This window comes from Chlorocebus sabaeus, chromosome 21 (genome assembly GCF_047675955.1).
Source record: "Chlorocebus sabaeus isolate Y175 chromosome 21, mChlSab1.0.hap1, whole genome shotgun sequence".
NCBI classification, from domain to species: Eukaryota; Metazoa; Chordata; class Mammalia; order Primates; family Cercopithecidae; genus Chlorocebus; species Chlorocebus sabaeus.
This window is the reverse complement of record NC_132924.1, coordinates 104,368,157-104,392,791: the sequence shown is the minus strand read 5'-3', so window position 1 is coordinate 104,392,791 and position 24,635 is coordinate 104,368,157. Positions and strand designations below refer to the sequence as shown.

Here is a 24,635-nt window from a genome sequence, read left to right as displayed (position 1 = left end):
GTTGTAACCAACCCTTTCAGCTTTCAAGACTTTTCAGCTGGCTTTAACTGGAAACCTCCATCCTACAGGCACAAATTTCCTTTCTTCTTTGCCTTTGAGACTTTTCAAAATTCTTGCAAAAAGTCAATAAATACTATAAACACTAAAGCAGGGTAAAGGTTAAAAAAATGCATTGCTTTTAGTACCTTGTTTTAATGTAAAAGAACTTCCTACAACTTTCACAATCTAAAAACAAAAAGTTGACACTACTACATCCCAAATAATCTCCATGCTCCCTATTATTTCTAATTCTTGGAAACCCTTGCCAATAAGGCCTTTTGCCTTGGTAGGCTTGCTTTAGATATATAATTCAGCAAAAAAACTCAGCCTCTCTACTGAAACAATAATGACATTCTCATCTATAAAAATATGACATCTATTACAATGTTTGAAAATCTCAGAAACAAATTAGTAAATAAGAAATTTAAAGATGCCTGTGAACCATGTGAGTTCAAAAAATTATTTCTGTTTAAAGAAGAAGTCAGGCAGTTGCTAATATTTCTGTAAGTCTATTTTTGACAAAAATCTAAAGCAAGAGATCAGAACAGTCAGATAAAATTAAAACTATACAAAAGAAATTTAAATATCACTAGGAGAAAGCACACTAAGAACTAGTTGTTAATAATTTTTAAACTATTTAACTAGAGTCTCAGGTCCAATATCACTTCATTTTTTTCCCTATAATTATGACTATACTAAATATATTTCATAGAGTCCTCACTGAGCACAAGCAGTTTTTTTCTCCAATACTAGTGGATACTCTCTTTAAAAAGCACATGATGGCCCAGCCTGGTGGCTCAGACCTGTAATTCCAGTGTTTTGGGAGGCTAAGGCAGGAGGATCATTCAAGGCCAGGAGTTCAAAACCAGTCTGAGCAACACAGAAATCCTGCCTACACACACACAACATGATTTAAAAATGAGACTTAGGAAGCTTTTACCAAAAGGGAAAAAAATTTCAAATATCTTGTCCAGAATTAAAAAGAAAACAAAACCCAAAAAATCCACATAGATTATAGTACTGCTGCCTAGTTATATGTATTCATATTTGATAAATTCAAACTTTTATCAAATTTGATTTTTCACCAAAATAGAGATTATATACAAAAGAAATAATTTAAAATGCATGCATAGGTAAATAACTTATAGAGCATAAAATCTTTTTTGACCATTCAAGAATGATTAGATCAAAAAGAATTTTTAAGAAACGAATTTCATCAGTTTGTCCAAATTCTAAAAAAAAGGCCGATATTATACCAGTAATAATATAATAATCAATATTAGGACATTGAACCAGTAAATATTTACTAAGACAGTAAAGCTTAGAGATAAAGAGTATGGATCTTGGCACCAGACTACCTGAATTCAAATCTTAGCTCTATCACTTACTAGATATACCATCTTAAGCAAATTAATCATTCTCATATATTAAATGGAAATAACAACAATATTTACCCTAGAAGGTAAGTATGAAAAATAAATTAATGTAAAAGGTCTAGGAGACTAGATGGCACATTGTCAAGCTCTCAGATATGTTACTTACGATGATGATGATAATGATACAGTGTTTGGAAATATACTTGACAGAAAATTAACAATCTTTTATGAACAAAATGAGAAATATAGCATCAAGACAAATACGAGTTAAGAAGAGGAAGGAGTGATTCAGTGATAATATAATGAAAGAAGATACCTTGAAAGAGTTGGCTTTGAAGAATGCACTGGAACTGAATTATATGAAAAGGAAAGTAATCGGAAAGAAAATACAGCACACACAAAGGCACAAAGGCATAAATGAGCAAAAATTATGAAAAAAAAAACCATGTTTCAGAAAAAGAGTCTGGCAGTTGGGAAAGGGTCAAAAAAGAGTGAGATTTTGCATTATGAGCATTACTAAGAAACAAAATCTTAAAGAGAAAAAAGGAAAAATCTTGCTATCCTGGAACACAACCCTACCTCCTAACTCAAAAGAAGCTCCTAAAAATAGGAAAAATTCACATTCAAAGATTAATAGTGTTAAAAAAGAATCAACCCAAGAATTATACAATATAAAAAGGAAAAGAAATGAATTTTTTAAAGTAGCAATGAATCTGATTCAACAGAAAAATATAGCCATGCAATAGATGAAAGTAGCCAAATACCTTTCCACAAATAAAAAAAGCAACTCTCTCTATGAAACATGAGTACAGATTAGAGATATAAGCAGTTGGAAAGGAGACATCTAAATAGTTGGAAAAGAAACGGTAAGACAACAAAAGGAAACAAAAATTGAATTGTCAGAGACAAGAGAAAAGAGGAATGAACAGATTGAAAATATCACAGAACTGAAGGTCAAAGTGTAAGAAAGAGACACTAAAAATAACATAGTAGTGGAAATGGGATAAAGGGTTTAGACAAGCTTAAAATATTAAACAGAAATGTGCAGTTAAAAAAGATAAAGGAGAAAATAAAAGAAATGATAGACTAAGGCAACATATATTTAATTGAAAGAAAACCAAAACAGACAATAGTTAACAGGGCTGCCACAATGGAGTTTCGGACAGCCTTGTTAATGTAAAATATAAAATATTTAAACAGTCAGAGGGAAAAAGATTACATTAAAAAATGGCAGTTGAAAATGACAGCACACCTCTCAAAAGAAACAATGGAAGCTGATTAATAACAGTCGAATGATATTCAAAATGTATTTCAAGAAAATCAGGGTCAATCTGGAATTCTACATCTAGCAAAAATATCCTCCTAGAAAGGAGACAAAATTTTCAGGTCAGCAATTCGGAGAGAGTTGAATTGCATTATAGAAGAAATTCTAAAGGATGGGCTTATGGCACAGGGAATGAACATAATCTTAGATATAAGATTAAAGACACAAACAATAATGAAGAGAAAAAAACAGTAAATATTTGGGCAAAATTAATGAACAATTGCTATATAAGACTAATATTTTATAGGGTCTTCGAACATGGTATCAAAATAAATGACAACAATAGAGCAATCAACAACAATAGAATAATGAATTAGAAGGTGAGAATATGAAGCTGAAAGTCTACTAAATCCTCACATGGGAAGAGAGAAAAGGCACTGATCGGCCGGGCGCGGTGGCTCACGCCTGTAATCCCAGCACTTTGGGAGGCCGAGGCGGGCGGATCACGAGGTCAGAAGATTGAGACCATCCTGACTAACATGGTGAAATCCCGTCTTTACTAAAAACACAAAAAATTAGCCAGGCGTGGTTGCAGGTGCCTGTAGTCCCAGCTACTCGGGAGGCTGAGGCAGGAGAATGGTGTGAACCCTGGAGGCAGAGCTCGCAGTGAGCCAAGATCGCCCTACTGCACTCCAGCCTGAGGGACAGAGCAAGACTCTGTCTCAAAAAAAAAAGACACTGATCAATTTTGTTAAGGTAATCATGCATACTTGTTGTAATTTCTAAACTAATCATAAGTCAAATGATTTATTAATAAAATTTTATTTAAATAAGTTCGTTTTATTTAAATAAAATTTATAAGAGATATTTCTCTTCAGAGGGATAAAGGTTGAAAATAAAAGATGGAAAAGATATGCCATACGGGCCGGGCGCGGTGGCTCAAGCCTGTAATCCTAGCACTTTGGGAGGTCAAGGTGGGTGGATCACGAGGTCAGGAGATTGAGACCATCCTAGCTAACACGGTGAAATCCCGTCTCTACTAAAAAATACAAAAAAAAAAACTAGACGGGCGAGATGGTGGGCGCCTGTAGTCCCAGCTACTCGGGAGGCTGAGGCAGGAGAATGGCATAAACCCGGGAGGCGGAGCTTGCAGTGAGCTGAGATCCGGCCACTGTACTCCAGCCTGGGCGATAGAGAGAGATTCCGTCTCAAAAAACAAACAAACAAAAAAAGACATGCCATACGAGTAAGAAATGAAAACAGATCTTAATACAATTTACACCTTAAAGCAAAAATATTTGTAGAGATAAAAAGGCACTTCATAATAAAAGATTTAATTCAAAATAATTTAAAATTTGTTTTCAACTAAAAACATGGCATCAAAATGTAAAGTTAAATTAGACCAACTATAGGAAACATACGATTCCATGATCATAGTGGAAAGTGTTAAAATCTTTCTCAGTAATGAGAATCAGAAAATTCTTATTGATAAGATTTGTGCAATATGATTAGCAACTCTGACCAACTGAACAGATATACAACACTGCTCCAACAACTACAGAATTCACATTCTGTTCAAATATATACGATATGTTTATAAAAATTGAGTAAGCTGGGCTACACAGCAAGTCTCATTAAATTTCAAAGGAGTGGAAACACACAGGATATGCACTCTGGCCCCTATGCAATTATGCCAGAAATCACTAACAAAGAAAACAACTAGCAAACCTCCACAAATTTGTAAATTAAAAACCACGGTTCTTCCAAAAGCCAATTCATTTCATAATGAGAATACTAAACTGAACAAAAGTAAAAATACTTCATAGCACAACTAAAGAACAAGAAGAGGAAATTTTATTTATTTATTTATTTATTTATTTATTTATTTATTTATTTATTTTTTGAGATGGAGTCTCGATCTGTCGCCCAGGCTGGAGTACAGTGGCCGGATCTCAGCTCACTGCAAGCTCCGCCTCCCGGGTTTACGCCATTCTCCTGCCTCAGCCTCCCGAGTAGCTGGGACTACAGGCGCCCACCACCACGCCTGTCTAGTTTTTTTTGTATTGTTCAGTAGAGACGGGGTTTCGCCGTGTTAGCCAGGATGGTCTCGATCTCCTGACCTCGTGATCCGCCCATCTCGGCCTCCCAAAGTACTGGGACTACAGGCTTGAGCCACTGCGCCTGGCCGAGGAAATTTTGTATATTTAAATGTATATAAGGGAAATTTTCAAAGTCCGAAAACTAATGACACCCTGCCAAAATAACACAAAAACCTCCACACAAAGGTAATTTCAGGTCCAGTTGCCTTCACTAGTAAATTCTACCAAGCTACTACTCATTCTACACAAACACTTTTAGATTCCTCCCTCATTCTATAAGGCTAGAACTACCCAAACACACCAAAAGATACCAAAACACGACATGCACATTATAAGAAAACTGCAGACCAGTATCTTACATACACAAATATATGCAAAAATACTTCATAAAAATATGGCAGATCAAATACAATACCTGAAAAGAGTAAGACACCATTTTCAAGTAGGGTTTGTAACAGGAATACAAAATTGCATTAAAAACAGAAAATCAATGAAGATAATTCAATATACATATGCCTTTATAATGCTTTGCTTTACCACGCTTCACAGGTACTGTGTTTTTAATAAATTGAAAGAAGTCTATGGATGCCGTTTTTCCAACAGAATTTCTTCACTTTGCGTCTCTCTCACATTTCAGTAATTCTCGCAACGTTTCAACATTTTTCATTATTGTAATATCTGTTACAGTCACCTATGATAAGTGATCTTTGATGTTAATAATGTAATTGTTTTGAGGCACCATGAACTACACCCTTATAAGACAAGGAACTTAATAAATGTGTGTATTCTGACTACTCCATAAACCAGCAGTTCCCCCATTTCTCTCCCTCTCTTTGAGCCTCCCTATTCCCTGAGATGCAACAATACTGAAATTAGGCCACTTAATATCCTTACTGGCCTTTAAGTGTTCAATACACACCTCTCACTTTAAATAAAAAACTAGAAATAATTAAACTTAGGGAGGAAGGCATGTCAAAGGCCAAGATACGTTGAAAGTTGACCTCTTGCACTCAAGTTGACCAAGTTGTAAATGAGAAGGAAAAGTTCTTGAAGGAAATTACAAGTGAACCCACGACTGATACGAAAGCAAAACAGACTTATTGTTAATATGGAGAAAGTTAGAGTGGTCTGGATAAATTAAACCAGTCATAACACTTCCTTAAGCCAAAACCTAATCTCAAGCATGGCTTTAAACTCTCTTCAAGTGTATGAAAGCTGACAGAAGTCAGAAAACTGCAAAAGAAAAGTTGGAAGCTAGCAGAGGTTGGTCCATGAAGTTTAAAGAATGAAGCCATCTCTGTAACATAAAAGTACAAAGTAAAGCCACAAGTGTTGATGTATTATAGAAGATGCAGCAAGTTATTACTATCTAGAAGATTCAGCTAAGATCACTGATGAAGGTAACTATACTAAACAGATTTTCAATGTAGACAAAACATTCCAATAGACTTCTATTAGAAGAAGGTGCCATCTAGGACTTTCATAGCTAGACAGAAGTCAATGCCTGGCTTCAAAGCTTCAAAGGACAGTGTGACTCTCTTGTAAGGGTTTAATGCAGCTAGTGACTTTAAGTGGAAGTCAATGCTCGTTTACTATTCTGAAAAATCCTAGGACCCTTAAGAATTAAGCTGAATCTACTCTGCCTGTGCTCTACAAACGGAATAACAAAGCCTAGATGACAGTACATCTGTGTACAGAATGGTTTACTGAATATTTTATGCCCACTGTTGAGACCAACTGCTCAGAAAAAAAAAAAAAAGATGTATTTCAAAATATTACTGCTCACTAACAATGTACATGTCACCCAAGAGCTCTGATGGAGAAATACAGGGAGATTAATGTTTTCATGCCTGCTAACACATATCCATTTTGCTGCCTATGGATCAAGGAGTCATTTAGACTTTCAAGAAAGTCTTGTTATTTAAGAAACACATTTTGTAAGGCGATAGTTGCCACAGATAGTGATTCCTCTGATGGATCTGGGCAAAGTAAGTTGAAAACCTGGAAAGGATTCACCATTCTAGATGCCATTAAGAACATTCATCATTCATGGGAAGAGATAAAAATATTAACATTAACAAGAGTTTGGAGGAAGTTGATTCCAACCTCATGGATGATGTGGAGAGGGTTAAAGACTTCAGAAGAAGTTAACTGCAGATGTGGTAGAAACACCAAGAGAACTAGAATTAGAAGTAGAACCTGAAGATGTGACTGAACTGCTACAATCTCATGATAAAATCTGAATGGATGAGAAATTGCTTCTTATGAATGAGCAAATAAAGTGGTTTCTTGAGATGGAAACTACTCCTGATGAAGATGCTGTGAACATTGTTGAAATGACAACAAAGGATTTAGAATATTACATAAACTTAGCTGATAAAGCAGCAGCAGGGTTTGAGAGGATTGACTCTAATTTTGAAAGAAGTTCTACTGTGGATCAAATGCAATCAGACAGCATTGCATGACACAGAGAAATCTTTTGTGAAAGGAAGAGCTCATTGATGCAGCAAACTTCATTTTTGTCTTATTTTAAGAAACTGCCACAGTCACCCCAACTTTTAGCAATCACCATCCTTATCAGCCAGCAGCCATCAATACTGAGGCAAGACCCTTTACCAGCAAAAAGACTGTAACTCACTGAAGGCTCAGATGATCATTAGCATTTTTTAAGCAATAAAGCATTTTTAAGTTAAGGTATGTGCATTTTTTTTAAAGAAATAATGTGACTGTACCTTAACAGGCCACAGTAAAGTGGAAACATAACTTTTATATGCACAGGGAAAGGAAATAAAATTTGTGTGACTTACTTTATTGTGACATTCACTTCATTGCAGTGGTCTGGAACCAAACCTGCAATATCTCCAAGATATGCCTATAATTAACGATTACTGCACAATCCAAAAGACAAGAGTGGAGAGATTTTTTTTTAAAGCAGGATAACAGAAAAAAGAAAGAAGCAGGGAAAGACAGAGGGAGAAGGGTAGAGATTTCAGGTTGAAACTTTATGACTACCTTACTAAACTTTATCCTTCCCTTATCTCATAAAAGAAAAATTCTCTTTCTATAGCAAAAAAAGATAAGCTCAGCAAAGGGAGGTTTTTAGTACAATCTCTACATGTTTGAGTAAAACATTCCTGTCCCTAGGTGATTACTTTTGCCTATCATCACCGGATCCTGCATTGGCAAAGAGGTAGTAGCAATTATTGGTTCTGAAATCACCTATAATAAAATGAAATGTAAATACAGTGATATTTCTAGACAAATAAAAAGCCTATTAGAGAAATAAATACAGCCTTACGCTTTCTTAAAATACAGACAATACTTAAAGATCATACTAAGTAATATACTAAAAATACTAAAAGTAGCTTTTGTATCCTCCATTACAAGAAGCTTGACAGAGATTCTTTTGATTCCCTAGATCTTCCTATTTAGCAGGCAGGAACTTTTTGTCCTTCTCTGCTGTTTTTAATAGAGCAGAAGCCAAAAAACTCTGCACTGTTTACTTCCTTATTTGTCCAACAAATCATCATCAATGAGGTCAGAAGCAAACTGAACAACCCTGAAAGGAATGTTTATTAACTAACAGTATTCCAGGCCAGTTTAGAGAGCCCATAGTATTCATAGTACAAAAACTATGATGTGGCTGTTTCAAGAATTGAGCAACTACTAATTTCTCTAAACTTGGTTCCTTTCTGGAGCCAAAGGATAAGTTAAGTCTCTATAGATACTAAAACTGCACAAGATTTTTATCAGCTAATCTTAACCAACTGAGTACGTCACTAAAGACAGCTTTAAAATATATAACTGTTTTTAGCTTATTAATTGTATAGAGTTGCCTGTGCCTGTTGTTTTGCTTTCCCTTCACAAAATAATAAACGAAGATTTATCATAAAAGATTATGATAAATATCTGAAACAAACAAAAAAGCTCTAAAATTACCTATGCCTCCCTTATCCTATGAGGTTAAAAAAAAATACAGAATTCACTCCTAGAAATGGCATACATACATACATATATATACATACACATACATATATATACACACACATATATACTTTTACTGGTAGCTTTTCAAAGTCTAGTAAGAGATTAGTTATGTGTTTTATTTGTTTATACTCCAAAATACATTCAATTTCAAACATACCAATCATTTATTTGCAAGTATCATCATCAATCAAGTAAGCAATAACAATGTACAAGGCTTAGAAGCAGATTTGTCATATTTTAAAAAGTGGAGCTCAAAGCAATTCATTTTAAATTAACTTTACATTTATAAACTCAAAGAAAGCAGTGTAGGTCTGGTTTTTTTTAGCTACCCAATATCTAATAAATATGAATACCTAGTAATAGATGATAACTGTGATAAAATGAAAATGAGAGCAAATCACTGAAAAATGTATTATTTCTTATTTCTTCCTATAAAAGATGCACCAAATTCAATTCCACAAGTTTTACATTGTACAACTATTCTGTTCTTTGTCACTATGAAAGTTACTGTGGAAGATTAAAAAAAAATGTCATACTATAAGCAACAGAGTCCCTTTTTAGTTTAAATAACAAAACGCATCAGACCTTAAATATCCAAATGAGCGTTACCCTCCAAAGTCAATACCCTGGGAGATAATATAGATGTTCAACTATTCATATTTCTTTCAAAGCCAGATTACAGGTCACACAAGAAAATCGGCAATTATATAGTATTCACACCATAAGGAAGTTATTTTCAATACAAATCTCCTTGTTCCTTACATATAATTGCTTATCGATAACACTTTTTATTATCTAGCCCCCTCTTCTCAAAACTACACTGTTAATAAATATTGGCTATCAATATCAAAATATTATTTCTGATACAGTTTAATGCTAGTTAATGTTATCATTTGTAAGTGCACGGTTTCCCAAGATGACAACTTAAATTTATATGTGAATTCAAGTATATTTCATTTTTTAAAGTCTCATTACATCATGGATCTATTTTACATGAAAGAAGTCCCTAATCCAAAGAGCTAATAATCTTTAATTGAGTAAAAAAAAAACAAGAAAAAAAAAAATAGAGTAATAACTGGCATACGCCTATATTCTTTTTGAGAAACAGTTTCCCATACGTACTTGAATTTACCCTAATAACCAATCTAAGTTTCATACCATTTACAGCTTTTTCAATCAACTCTTCACAAGCATCAAAATCACCCTTCAACACCAGCTTGTCATGAATATCTGTTAACATGGGATGTTCCAGTGCAATCTTGGTTTTCTTTTGCAGTGACTCAAAAGCTTCTGTATAGTTGTGTTGTCTGAAGTGTTTTAGGCAAAGGCGAATAGCTTCCTGTTCACGGTACTACTAGAACACAGAGTAAGTATGGAAAGAAGAGATTTGGTTAGATGATACTGTAGGAAACAGTTAACAACAGTAAAAATAACTAATCTACACTGAGCATTTATTAACACTATGTCCCAAGCGGTGTACTAACCTGATTCATTAGGTATCATTATTTGGCTCTTTTAACTAGCAAAACTAAAACTTGGCCTGTTCCAAACTTGTCCAAGGTTACAAAGTATGTAGCCAAAAGTTATTAAACCAAACCTAATTCCAGAGTCTCAACTTTGAAGAAAGGGAGAACACCTATTTCTTAAACTCCACTTAATATTGTAAAAATTATAACTCCATAGTGTCTATTTATCCCATTACAATGCAGGCACTGAGAGCACAAAAAACATGAAATAATTCACATATAATTATATTATGCTTTCTATTTTTGGTTTTAAAGCTATTACTGGAATGACAAGTATCAAGTATACAGATACTTCAAATTTACAAACATGTTTTATGACTCAAAAATCATCAAAAACAGACTAAATTTAATTTTTTTTTTTTTTTTTTTTTTTTTTTGAGACAGGGTATTGCTCTCTCTCCCAGGCTGGAGTGCAGCGGCGTAATCTCAGCTCACTGCAACCTCCGCCTCCTGGGTTCAAGCAATTCTCCTGCCTCAGCCTCCTAAGTAGTTGAGCTTACAGGCACATGCCACCATGCCCAGCTAATTTTTGTATTTTTAGTAGAGACGGGGTTTCACCACGTCGGTCAGGATGGTCTCGACCTCCTGACCTCAGGCAATCCGCTACCTCGGTCTCCCAAAGTGCTGGGATTACAAGTGAGAACCACTGCGCCTGGCCCAATTTAATTGTTTTCTAAGCCTGAACTACCTCATCTATTAAGCAGCTATAAAGTAGACATCTCAATTAACTGGAATCCAAAGAGCAGGCACTTAATTTGTTAAAATTTTCCCCTAATAGGACAGATGCCAAAAATACAATCTTATAAAAAGGATTTTTTAAAAAAAAATCTCAACTTCAGGAGTATATTCTGGGACTACGTCAAATTTCCTAACTATACCACTATTCAAACAAACAGATGACATGCTAATCAAACAACATGATAATCAAACAACAATGTTGCATGATAATCAAACAACAATGATTTACTTATAGGCATTACCCTTTAATGAGACAAGAAAAAAAAATGTATTTAGGAAGATGTATAAGATCTGAAACACAAATCAGTTGATAGCTGACTTCTTAACTAATAAAAGGTCATTAAATATCTAATCCTTACACATTATAATTAACTATTATTAATTAATAACTTAATTATAATTAATTAACTATAACTTACTCTTGGCCTCTAAAAAAGATTTATCATAACTACCATGTAACAATATATATTACAGTTACATTAAATAGCAATATTTTTTAACCCTGTTGACTACTTTAGGAGTCTAAATCACATCCACATCTTAAATTTTCCATCAGACTGCAAAACTATCCCACTAAAAACTATGTTTTAAGTATTTATATGAATACAAGTTTAAAAAAACAAAATTTAGAGTCAAATGGATATAATAATATAAAAGCAGACTGTGGAGCCAAACTGCCTGAGTTCATACACTGGCTCAAGCACTTTACAATTGTGTGATCCTAGGCAAACTATTTAATCTCTCTGTGCTTCATTTCTTCATCTATAAACTAATAGGGATAATAAGTGCACCTGTCTCATAGAGTGATAATGACAAACTGAGTTATTAGGATCGCTTAAAAGCTGGCAGACTGGAAGTGCTTAATAAAACATTAGCTAACTGTTGTTATTATTATTTTGAATATTTTAAATTATTCTCAATGAATAAGAGATTGACATATTTCTCCTTTTATAGCCATTAAAGTCAGGATTTAAAATACAGTCCTACCTTGCTATACCAGTTGAGACAAGGTTGTACTACATCAGGATCATCAATGCCACTAAGTTCAACATACCAGATGCTAAAGTTAAAGCTGGGTCCCCAGGACAAGAGTGGAACTTTAAGAAGAAGAAACAAAAAGAAGAAGAAAAATATTAACACAGTTCAAATAAAACTTTAGCAAAGTAAAAGCACTATTCAACCTTATAAGGATTCATTCAACAAATTTTCTGGGCATCTTTTATATGACTAGCATGGTGCTAAGGCTACAACAGTAAAACGAAATAGATGACCCATGCCAACCTAAGATTTCCTTAGTTAATAAAAAAACTGTAAGATAAATTAAAAATGTTCATATGTCCACCCTCAAATAAATGCCACCAGAATTAGATGATTTAACAGGTAAATTTTACCAAATGTACAATCAGCAAAAAATTACTTCAGAATTTAGCCTACATCAGAACATTGAAAGAGACTGAAAGTTCAATTATTTATCAGTGGCATAACCCTGAAATCCAAATCAGAAGAAAAAAGACTTAAGGCCAATCGCAGCTATGAATACATATTTAAATACAAATTAAAAGGAGAAAAGTTGCAAAAAAATTCAATCAGATTTTCATTGTAACCAGATAGATCTCATTCCAGGAATGGAAAGATGATGGTTCAATAAATAATACAAGCTATATCAATATAATGTACCACGTTAACAAAATAAAAGAAAAAACATATTTGATAACTTTAATACATTATTATTTTTAAACCCTCAATGTATAAACAATATAAGGCAATAAAAAATTTCCTTACCTACATTTTTTTAAAAAGCATCAAAAACCTTAAAAATTAAACCTAATGGGAAAATACTAAGTATTCCCACTCAAGTCAGAACAAGACAAACAGGTCCAATATGTCTACTATTCGACACTAATCAGAGGTCTCAGCCAGCGCAATAAGGAAACAAACAAACAAACAAATTAAGAAAAACGAATTGTAATTTAAAGATGACCTGTCTACCTAAAAAAATTCAAGAGAGCCAGGAGCAGTAGCTCACACCTGTAATCCCAGCACTTTGGGAGGCTGAGGCAGGAGATCACTTGAGGCCAGGAATTCAAAACCAGCCTGGCCAACACAGTGAAACTCCGTCTCTACCAAAAATAGAAAAAATTAGCCAGGCATGGTGGCATGCGCCTATAATCCCAGCTACTCGGGAGGCTGTGGAAAGAGAATCGCTTGAACCCAGGAGGCAGAGGGTGCAGTGAACTGCTATTGCACCACTGCACTCCAGCCTGGGCAACAGAGTAAGACTGTCTCAATGTAAAAAACAAAAAAAAAACCAAAAAAACCCAAAAAACATATATATATATTTTCAATTGAAAAACTTTTCTTTTTATTTGTAAACAAAGTAAACACAAAAAATCAACTTTTCCTATACCTACAATAACCAATTAGAAAATATAACTCAAAATTAAGTCCTATTTATAATGGCAAAAAGCTGAAAATATCTCAGAATAAACTTAAAATACACAATATTTATAAGAAAATATAAAATTGTAGTGAATAATTGAATACATGAAAGAACATACTATGTTCCTATATAGGAAAACTCAACGTTGTAAATGTGTAGTTTTCTCCAATTAATTATAAATTTAACATCATGTCAATCAAAATTCCAATGGTCTTTCCGGAGGTCCCATGTAGTCAAAACTATTTTTTTTTTTTTTTTTTTAGTAACAACACTAGTTATTTTTCAAAATAACTATTTTTCAAAATAACATACTAAACAGTTTTCTAGCCTTTTAATAATAGCAACATTGCACTAATGGCACAAAAGCAATGGTGTATAAAATTTCTGACACCTTGGTACCAAACTAATGGCACCAAACAGTACTAGTAGTGCTCAGTAAGTACAAATTGCACTGTACTCCTCACCACCATACACTGGCAATAAAAATAAATAAATAAATATAAAATAAAATAAAATTTTACCGATGGCATAGAAAATTTTATTAAACTCCCATCATTAAGTACACATCTTTTTAATATCCTGTGTGACAAAATGAGAATTGCATATAAAGCATTTTTGTTGTATACCAAAGCACAATGGTTATCTCAAGGAAAGGACCTGTACAATTATTCAAGTTGTTAGTTTAAAAACCAATTTATTTTTCATGGGTTGCCATTTTATTCTTGAAAGAAAAACAGACAACCTATGATTATTTAGATTTGGGTATTTGCCAAACATTTACATGTCATTTCAAGGAAAATAATTAATGATATTTGCTGTCAAGGATAAAAACCAAACTTTCAAGAGAAAAATTAGAATTTTGGAAAATAAGTACCCACTACTGTGAGCTTAACTGATTCCCAACACTTAGATTTTTTAAAATGAGATTACTTGTGATATTAATAAATGTGATTTTTAAAATATTATATAATGAAGTGTTTCAACATTTGGGAAATCTGTATCATTCAGGTTATTTTCTAAATAACCAATGAATGTTACAAAATCACACCTGGCTAAAAAGTCCAAGATAGACCAGTGAATTTTAATGTAGCAATAGATTCACTGATGCAGTTTCAGAATCAATAATGCAACTATCTTTAAGAAACTAACACTTGTAGAGTTTTAATGAAGCATCAAAATAGAATATCCAGAATAGCTGATACCAGGCTTAATGATTTCCAATATCCAACTGAATAAGCAAGACATATGGGGTACGATACTTTTATGTATTTTTGTCATCTAAAATAGGGGTCCCAAACGCCCAGGCCTAAACCTGTATGGGTTCATGGCCTGTTAGGAACCCGGCCGCACAGCAGGAGGTGAGCAGCGGATGAGGGAGCATTACCGCCTGGGCTCTGCCTCCTGTCAGATCAACACTGGCATTAGATTCTCACAGGAGTGCAAACTCTACTGTGAACTGCACATGCAAGGGATCTAGGTTGCACACTCCTTATGAGAATCGAATGCTTGATGATCTGAGGTGGAAAAGTTTTATCCCAAAACCATCTCTCTGCCACACCCTGCCCCTACTTCTGGATCCATAGAAAAATTGTCTTCCACAAAACTGGTTGCTGGTGTCAAAAAGGTTGGGCACCACTGATATAAAGGAAGCTGTGTGAATAAGAACACAGGCAGTAGCAACCAGTCATGAGACTGTATGAAGTACTGCTGGGATATTTAATATGCCTTTGTTTATGTATGTAAACCACACACATTTCAAAAAGTTTTTTTTTAACAACAAATATTAAATTATCATTATTGTTTTAGTGTTTATTTCTTTATGCAGAAGTGTCATTTAAAAGTTTATCTACTAAATCACATAGCAATAACCATCAAGTAATATAAGAGTCAGAATAAAATATGATTCTAAACTCAAAAAGCACCAAGAATATAGTCTATATATGTCACCAGACATAAAATATTAGAGATTTCCAGGTCCAAGTCTCATTAAGAATTCATTTATTGGTCCTGGTGCAGTGGCTCGCGTCTGTAATCCCAACACTTTGGGAGGCGGAAGCAAGAGGATCACTTGAGCCCAGGAGTTCAAGACCATCCTGGAAACATACTGAGACCCTATCTCTACAAAAAAAATTAAAAATCAGCTGGGCATGACAGTATGTGCCTGTAGTCCTGGCTACTTGGGAGGCCAGATGGAAGGATCACTTAAGCCCAGGAGCTCAGTGTTACAGTGAGCTATGACCACACTACTAAATTCTAGCCTGGGTAACGGAGAAAGACACTGTCTCTTAAAAAACAAAACAAAACAAAAACCTTTTAAAACACTTGCAGTGAAATTTATTCTGTTACCCAATGGTTCAATAGAAATATTTCTAGAATAAAATTAGTTATAATTTTTAATACCTTTAAAGAATACCTTTAGAGGAAGGAGGCAAATCATGAAGTTATCTCACCAAAGGGCATATATATTACAGATGAATAAACAATATAACTAATTTTCAAGACTAAAAGGGAATGTAAAAAATGAGCAGAAACATGTCCACTCACTTCAAATGCCAGTGATTTTTGATATCATTAACAATACTAATAATGCATATAGAATACTATAAGAAATCTAAAAGTGAATTAAAGCTCCAGGCACATGTTTTTGTTCCCTAATAAAAGACGCTTCCCTCATCAAATAAAAGAACTAGAAACTCCTAATACATATCCCAAGGCTAGCAGTTTGTTTTCTAGGATTCAGCTTTTCCCCACAGGACAATCAGACATGAATATAATCAACATCCCTGTGTGTCACCTTTTTTCATAAAAAGGCCAGCCTGGGCAAGACAGCAAGACTCAGTTTCTACAAAAAAATTGTTTTTAAAATTAGCCAGGTGTGGTGGTGCGCTACTAGGGAGGCTGAGGTGGGAACATGGCTTGAGCCCAGGAGCTGGAGGTTGCAGTGAGCTCTAATTGTGCCACCTGAGCAAGCCCCTGCCACTGCTCACACCCATAATCCCAGCACTTTGGGAGGCCAAGGCGGGTGGATCACCTCAGGTCGGGAGTTCAAGACCAGTCTGACCAACATGGAGAAACTCTGTCTCTACTAAAAATACAAAATTAGCTGGGCATGGTGGCGCATGCCTGTAATTCCAGCTACTTGGGAGGCTGAGGCAGGAGAATTGCTTGAACATGGGAGGTAGCAGGTTGCCACGAGCCGAGATCGTGCCATTGCACTCCAGCCTAGACAAGAGCGAAACTCTATCTCAAAAAAAAAAAAAAAAAAAAAGAGGTTCTGAGAGATCCTAAAAATTCAAGATTAACTATTCTGAAATAGTGCATCTACTATTCTACTACAGATTTAATGACATAAGTATACTTAGCACAGTAACTGGCACATACTAAGTGTTCAATAATTGTTAGCTGTTACCTATTATTATTATATTAATTTTCCTCTTAATAGTACACTTCTAAAATGTCACTTTTCCACATGCTCTCCTAAAGGGCTTCCTGGACTTAATACTCAGACTTCATGCTCAGAATTCACGCTACATCCAGCCAGAGCAAAAGCCGCTCTCTGAAGTCTCCACAATCATCCAGGCTGCAGCTGACTCCTTTACAAAAATCCACATCTCTCCATTTACCAAAAACCAAGACTCCCCCTGAATCCTTCCAAGACCCTGTACCTCCTTTTGCCCTTACCTACCCCTGATTTCCTCATACAGCTGTTATTGTGACTATGAATCAGAATGTAAACCCTTCGAGCCATCTGTAACCAATACCCTCATCCCATTCTACTTTATGTTTACTTTCCTCTGATCTAGTCTCCTGCTGAGGTTTCCCTTCCCAAACTTTAACTTGCCCTCGGGAATCCAGTCTCCCAATTAATAACTCACCTCTGTTACTAAATTTTCCTTTTACCTCTAGGTCTTATCTAAAACCAAGCTTCTTTCTAAGGCCAACTCTCCTTCTACACTAATTCCCATCAAAGTCCCTAAAATACTACATGTAAGAAGGCATGTAAACACAAGCTTTAAAAATATAAGTATAAAAATGCACAAAAGAGATATCCAAAATGAAATCATTTCTTCCATAAATGCACTCTTAAATTAAAACCCCAGATCCACAAACTAGAACAGAACTCAAGAAAATATCCAATATAGCTACCTATCCTACCATTAGACAGAAAAAGCATTAACATCCTCATTTTATACAAAAGGTAACTTAAGAAAGTAAAATTTACCCGAAGGAAGGCAGTCCAATGATATTAGTTCAGCTTTGCTGGTACTCTGAATTACGCACAACAGATCTTAAAACTTAACCCCTGCCACACAGTAGAAATGTGGGCTATTTTCCTTGTAAACAATTTATGACCAAACTTACTTCAATTTGCTTTAAGCAAAACTTAAATGAATAAGCTATATTCATTATAAATGAAAATTATTATAGTTACATGTCAATGAACAACTTGGAGATGATCTGCCATTGTGTTAGCCTTGCTTCTATTCTCCTCCATTACTGTGAATAATTGAAGGCTGACTAAATTTAGAAATTGTGCCGTGTAGGCATTAACTTGTTTTTTAAATACAGCAAGATCTTTCAAACATGTCACTATAGAACACAGATGTAAAATACTCAAAGGCTTTTTTTCTTTTAAGTCAAATTCTAACAATTTACCTGAACCAAATAAATGTCTGTGCTAAATTACCACCAAGAATGAGCTATACATCATTCAAGTCCTCTACTGGAATAACTTTTGAAGAAAATACGACAAACTACAACTACTGACCTAACATATGGCCTTTTATATTACTTAAAACAAAAAGTTCTTAAGAGAATGTTGGGAAAGGGTTGGGAAGCAGATACTGCTGACTGGTATTAACATCTTTTAGAGAAAAGTAAGACATACTAAGTTATCTATATATTAATATTCTAAATAGAAAATGGGCTAATAAGTGTCTACTATTATTTGGAAAGCTCCAATTAACATTTTGCCAAATACCATAAAACTAACCCTAGATCAAGTAAAAGACATCATTATGCCCTATAATTAAAAAGGTGATGGGAGAAATGGGTGGTTGTTGGTGAAAGGGTAAAAAGTTTCAGTCAAACAGGAAGAGTAAGTTCTACTGTAGAACTTATCTACTGTTCTACATCTAGAATGAGATCTGCTGCACAGCATGGTGACTACAGTAATAACAACTGAAAATTGCTCAGAGAGTAGATCTTAAATGTTCTCACCACAAAAAAATCTTAAGTATGTGAGGTGAGGGATATGTTAATTAGCTCGATTTAATAATTTCACAATGTATTCATATGTCAAAACATCACATTGTAAACCATAAATATATATATAATTATTTGTCAATTATACCTTAGTAAAGCTGGGGGTAAATTTTTTAAGTGCACATATTCAACTACTCAGCAAAAAAGAAAAGAAAGGGGAAAAAAGGCTGACAGAGCTAGAAAAGATTCCCATTTCCACTGCTTGTATACTTGAAATATAAAATCATAAAATTGTTAAAGCTATGCAAAGGTCTTTAGGAACTGGTAAATCTAAATACTGATGAAAACATTACTCACTACAAAAGAAGGAAATAACCGAAAGTTAAATTTATTTTTAAAATTTGCTTGCTCATAAATTCTTATAAGAAAATAGAATATAGGTTTTTATTTATAAGTATTTATTATAACAGAAATTATACTACTACTAAGTGACATATTAGAATCCAACTGTTCCAAAAACAGTTTCTGTATATAAGCAGTCTTTCTTAAGACCTCAAATATTCTTTTGCCCAACAGAACTATCTGAGTCACAAAACAAAACGGCAGCAACTCTTGATAGATTGGCAAACAATGACTCTGTTTGTTCCAAAAGAGTAATTATTTTCCCAAATCAAAATGTGGAATCTGGCTTTTATTATTATTCTTCAAAGTATCTAATTCACTTTAATCCCCATATTAATATAATATTCTCAAAAGTATGCAACATGGTTATAAATTAGAAGATTTGTTTGTTTGTTTTTTTTTTTTTTTTTTGAGATGGAGTCTCGCTCTGTCTCCCAGGTTGGAGCACAGTGGCGTGATCTCGGCTCACTGCGAGCTCTGCCTAATGGGTTCACGCCATTCTCCCACCTCAGCTCCCCAAGTAGCTGGGACTACAGGCGCCCATGCCTGGCTAATTTTTTTTTGTATTTTTAGTAGAGATGGGGTTTCACCGTGTTAGCCAGGATTTAAGTCCTCAACTTCCCTACCTTCTAAATAATAAATCCTAAAGGAAACAAAATCACCTGAAAAATACTCATTTTGAGGATGCATTATAAATACTTTTTTAAGCTAAAATACTTGCTAAAGAAATATATGCCTTAAGGTAATATTTTTCAAACAGTGATTTATAACCTATCGATGGGTTATTAAATAAATTTAATGGGTCTGACCAGCATTTAACTAAAAAAAATAAATAAAATAAAAGAACATAACAGATAATAACCATAACATACTGCCTTAAGGATTTTATCAGTATTTGGTTTTAGAATACTATCGTTTTAGTATAAGTGATAAACCTTCCATAAAATTAAGGCAATCAAATCTCTAGATCCCATAAAATCTAAGAAAACTTTCAAATGAGAAAACATATGGAAAAGATTCCACTTGAAATAACTGCCATTTAGTAATGAATTTTATAAAGCAGAAGTCAGCAAACTTCTCCTGTAAAGGGCCAAAGAGTAAATTTAGTGGGCTCTGTGGACTATGTGGTCTCTTGCAACTACTCAAGTCTACTTCTGTAGCACAAAAGCAGATGCAGACAATACGTAAACAAACCAGTGCAGCAATGTTCCCATAAAATTGTATTTAAAAAAACGAGAGGCCTGCAGGATTTGGTCTATGGGCTATAGTTTGCTGACTAATGATACCAAGAATTTGTTTCTATTCCCAAATGCTAAAACCTTACCTATTTTAATGAATCGACAAGGGAACATCTGTTCGTCAATTTTATGCTTCAAGGTGAATGTTTCTTTGTTATAATCATTCTTTAAGCCACTGTAGGAAAAAAAAATAAGGCTGTTAAATCTGACTTCATAATTTAGTAAATGTACTAGAACACGAACTAATGCATACTCAGGTTTTAAGTTCAAACTAATGCTCAAAATATTATGACCAAGACAATATAAACAAGTAGTTAAACATGGGCATATAGGTCAAAACTAGCACATTCAAATCAACAGCATTATAACTGGATTCTCTTAATTATATGAGAATTAATGAAAAATGTTCAGTATTATAAAGAATATAGCTAAAGTGCTTAAAAATGTGTGACAGGGCCTAGTGTCCTGAATGGATAACTGAATATAACAAAATTTTCAAATGGTAAGAAGGAAATTAAAAAACAATTCACAGTCAAATCTGACAACTTAAACAAAACCACATATTAGAATTCGCCGAAGAATTTAGTTATTTAATTCTGAGATGCCAATGTTTCCTTTATAGTTCAACAAATTTTCAAAGCCAGCCTTACTCTGTTTAATAGCATCTGCTTTATCCTAAATAAAAATAAATGCATATCACCTCTCTACTTAAACAACTAGGACTGACACAAGGATTTATGGGAAAGTCATTCACCCTCAGGTTGCTATATTTCCTGAAGTACTTTCATGACTGAAATCAAATACAGCATAGAGTATTTGCTTATATAAAATATTATGTTAATGGGCCATACCATATCACAAATACATTCTTTGTTTTTTTTTTGAGACAGTCTTGCTGTGTTGCCCCGGCTGGAGTGCAGCGGCGTGATCTCGGCTCACTGCAACCTCCGACTCCCAGGTTCAAGCAATTCTCCTGCCTCAGCCTCCCAAGTAGATGGGATTACAGTTGCCCACTACCATGCCCAGCTAATTTTTGTATTTTTATTAGAGACAGGGTTTCACTATGTTTGCCAGGCTGGTCTTGAACTCCTGACCTTGTGATCCACCTGCCTTAGCCTCCCAAAGTACTGGGATTACAGGCGTGAGCCACTGTGCCCAGTCATCACAAATATATTCTAAATTTCCATGGTTTCATTTGTCCATTCCATTAGCTATCTGATTTTTCATTTGCTGGGCAGCAAATTAACACATTCATTCCTGGTTGTCTAATACTACTAAAACTCAAATTTACTGAGCTCCTTCCAAGTGACAGGCATGCATCTTTCAATTTATAAAACATTCCTCTTTTTAGTCTCCAACTTACAGTAAACCACTGCTTCTGGATTAAGGCAATTAATCTTAGCGTTTTGGATAGAGCCTGTATTTTTTTATAGCAAAAATTATAGCAAAAAAATTTATTAATGCTGAAAATATTTCTGAAGTCATTAACAGCTCAAAAATACAATTAAAAAAGGAAGAAACAAAAAGGTTTGATTCTTCTTTGGTAAAAATATTAACTAGGGTCTGTTGGTTTAAAAAAAAAAAAAAAAGAAAGAAAGCTAACTCAACCCACAGTATTAAACTAAGGCATTAGGAATAGAAGAGAAGGAATATTCTTTTCTCCTTTGAAAGAAAAATCAAACCATGCAGATTAGCTACAAAGAGACTAAGACTACATTTTGTTTAGAAGACAGCTCTCTTCCCCATAACCATAACTCACCTGGACAACAGCTCTGTCATATTCTCTTCATTCATGCCACCAAAGACTTTAAATTTCTTCAAATTGCAAACATGAGTTTTCTCATATTTTCCAAATGTGATATTCTGAACTATAGCAGGTCTTTCGAGTTTTAGAATCAAGTACTAAAAACAGAAACAACCAAATTTTATCCTCTTCTGTTTAAAACAAATGTTAGACAACTTTAAAACTATTGCCAGTTAACAGGAGAATATATAAGGTTCATCCTTGTCCATCCTGTACTAGCAGATTTTTTTTTTAAAGTTATTGAATAGTACATAACAGCCTTTTAAAGGTTATCCCACCAGAACCACTTTTCACTCCAGTAGATCCCAAAAACTACATTATCCCCAACACTGCAGGTGAAGGGGGAAAAAAAGAACTAGTGAGATAACTTCTAATCAAAGAATGGTATTCAATAAAAGATATAACCAGACTATGCAAAACCAAATAAAACAAGATTAGAATACAAAAATAGCAATTACATATTCTTATGGACTCTACTTCAATAACTAAATCAATGTTTCAAGGCAGCACTAAAATTTTTAGATCTAGAAGCAAAGATTTACTAATCAACCCTGCCAAGTTTACAAATTTAAAACCCACATCTACTCTAGATATGTCTAATGTAGCTCGTTTTCCTACTGCACATTGGATAAAATGGGATCAATTAAATAGAGAACAATTTACATCATGCAGACAGTTCTCTATTATAAAAATTAAGAAGAAAATCACCACTGCTTGAACACATGCTGGAAAAGCTATTCAGAAAAACAATTCAGATGTTTTGTTGGAGAGACGTCATGCTTCATGATACTGGATGATAAAGGTGGTAAGAATAAACTTGCTGGTCCTGCTGCCTCTTATCACACACAAAAATCAACTCAAAATGGATAAAAACTGATCCAACATCAATCCTTTAGGACTGAAGACCTGGCCGGGTGCGGTGGCTCACACCTGTAATCCCAGCACTTTGGGAGGCCAAGGAGGGTGGATCACAAGATCAGGGGTTCAAGACCAGCCTGGCCAACACGGTGAAACCCCGTCTCTACTAAAAATACAAAAATTAGCTGGGCATGGTGGCAGGTGCCTATAATCCCAGCTACTCAGGAGGCTGAGGCAGGAGAATTGCCCGAACCACAGAGGCGGAGGTTGCCGTGAGCCAAGATCACGCCACTTCACTCCAGCTTGGGTGACAGAGCAAGACTCCAGCTCGGAAAAAAAGAAAAAAAGAAAAGAAAAAAAAAAAAAAGACTGAAGACCTAAATATAAGAGCTAAAAATTTAAACATCTTAGACAAAAACTACAGGCAAATCTTCATGACTTTGGATTTGGCAATGGATTCTTAGATATGACAGCAAAAGTACAAACAAAATAAAATAAATTGGATTTCATCAAAACTAAAACTTTAGTATCAAAGGATACTATCAAGAAAGTGAAAAGACATCCTATAGAATGGGAGAAAATATTTGCAAATCATGTATCTGATAAGAGTCTGGTATCTGGAATATATTAAAAATGCCCTTACAATTTAATAACAAAAAGACAAACAACCCAACTTAAAAATAGATAAAGGACCTGAATGGCCCTTTCTCCAAAGAAAGTAAACAAATGGCCAACAGGCACATGAAAAGATGCTTAACATCATTAGTCACCAGGAAAATGTAAATCAAAACCACAAAATACGATTTCACATCCACTAGGATAGCAATAATAATAATAATTTAAAAATGCAAAACAATAAGTGTTGACAAAGCTGTAAAGAAATTGAAACTCTCATGCATTGCTGGCAGGAATGTAAAATGGTAGATACACTGTGAAAAATCATTTGGCAGTGCCTCAAAAAGTTAAGCAGAATTACCACATGACCAAGAGCATCCACTCCTAGGTATAAACCCAAATGAAGTGGAAAAAAAAAAAGAAGGTATACACATAAACAGTTGTACATGAATGTTCACAGGGATACTGTTCACAATAGCCAAAAGATGGAAGCAACCCAGATACAAAAGGTATCTGACTTACCCAGAACAAGTATATGCATAGAGGCATAAAGCAGATTAGTGGTTGTGAAAAGCTGGGCTGAGATCGAAAGGGAGATACTCCTTACTGGGTATATGAAGTTTCTTTGTGAACAATGAAAATATTTTGGAACTAGATGGAGGTGATAGTTGCTCAATTCTGTAAATGCACTAAATGTCACTGAATTATACACTTTAAAATGGCTAACTTTATATTATGTGTGAATTTTACCTCAATAAAAAAAGAATTAAGGTGGTGGTGACAAGAATGGTAATGAAAATAACCCTAATATTTTGTGAGCACTAACTTCTTATTTGGCACACTGCTGAGACTTTTACATGCAATAGCTCACTCACAGTAGTAGTGGGAGGAATATATGAACACAGGTTACTCTCTTCATCCTCATTTTACAGATGAAGAAATATAGTTATACAGTTAATAAATGACAGAGTTGAGATCAAAAATCAGTCATCTGCTTCTGGCTTACACTGTTGGTTGGCTGACCCAACTTCCATTCCCACCCTA

At 34.4% G+C, this 24,635-nt stretch overlaps 1 protein-coding gene across 6 annotated transcripts in view; it reads right to left on the bottom strand.

Annotated features, from left to right (window-relative positions):
* The window catches only part of MKLN1 (muskelin 1), a 376,455-nt gene that overhangs the window by 79,911 nt on the left and 271,909 nt on the right, over positions 1-24,635 (bottom strand). For all 6 annotated transcript variants that reach the window (XM_073009344.1, XM_073009343.1, XM_007982951.3 and 3 more), the window contains 4 exons: positions 22,074-22,216; positions 20,401-20,489; positions 12,017-12,126; positions 9,924-10,116 (listed from right to left, as the gene is read on the bottom strand). In XM_073009344.1, coding sequence (XP_072865445.1) covers positions 9,924-10,116; positions 12,017-12,126; positions 20,401-20,489; positions 22,074-22,216 — 535 coding nt within the window. The remainder of the gene's footprint in view (positions 1-9,923; positions 10,117-12,016; positions 12,127-20,400; positions 20,490-22,073; positions 22,217-24,635) is intronic.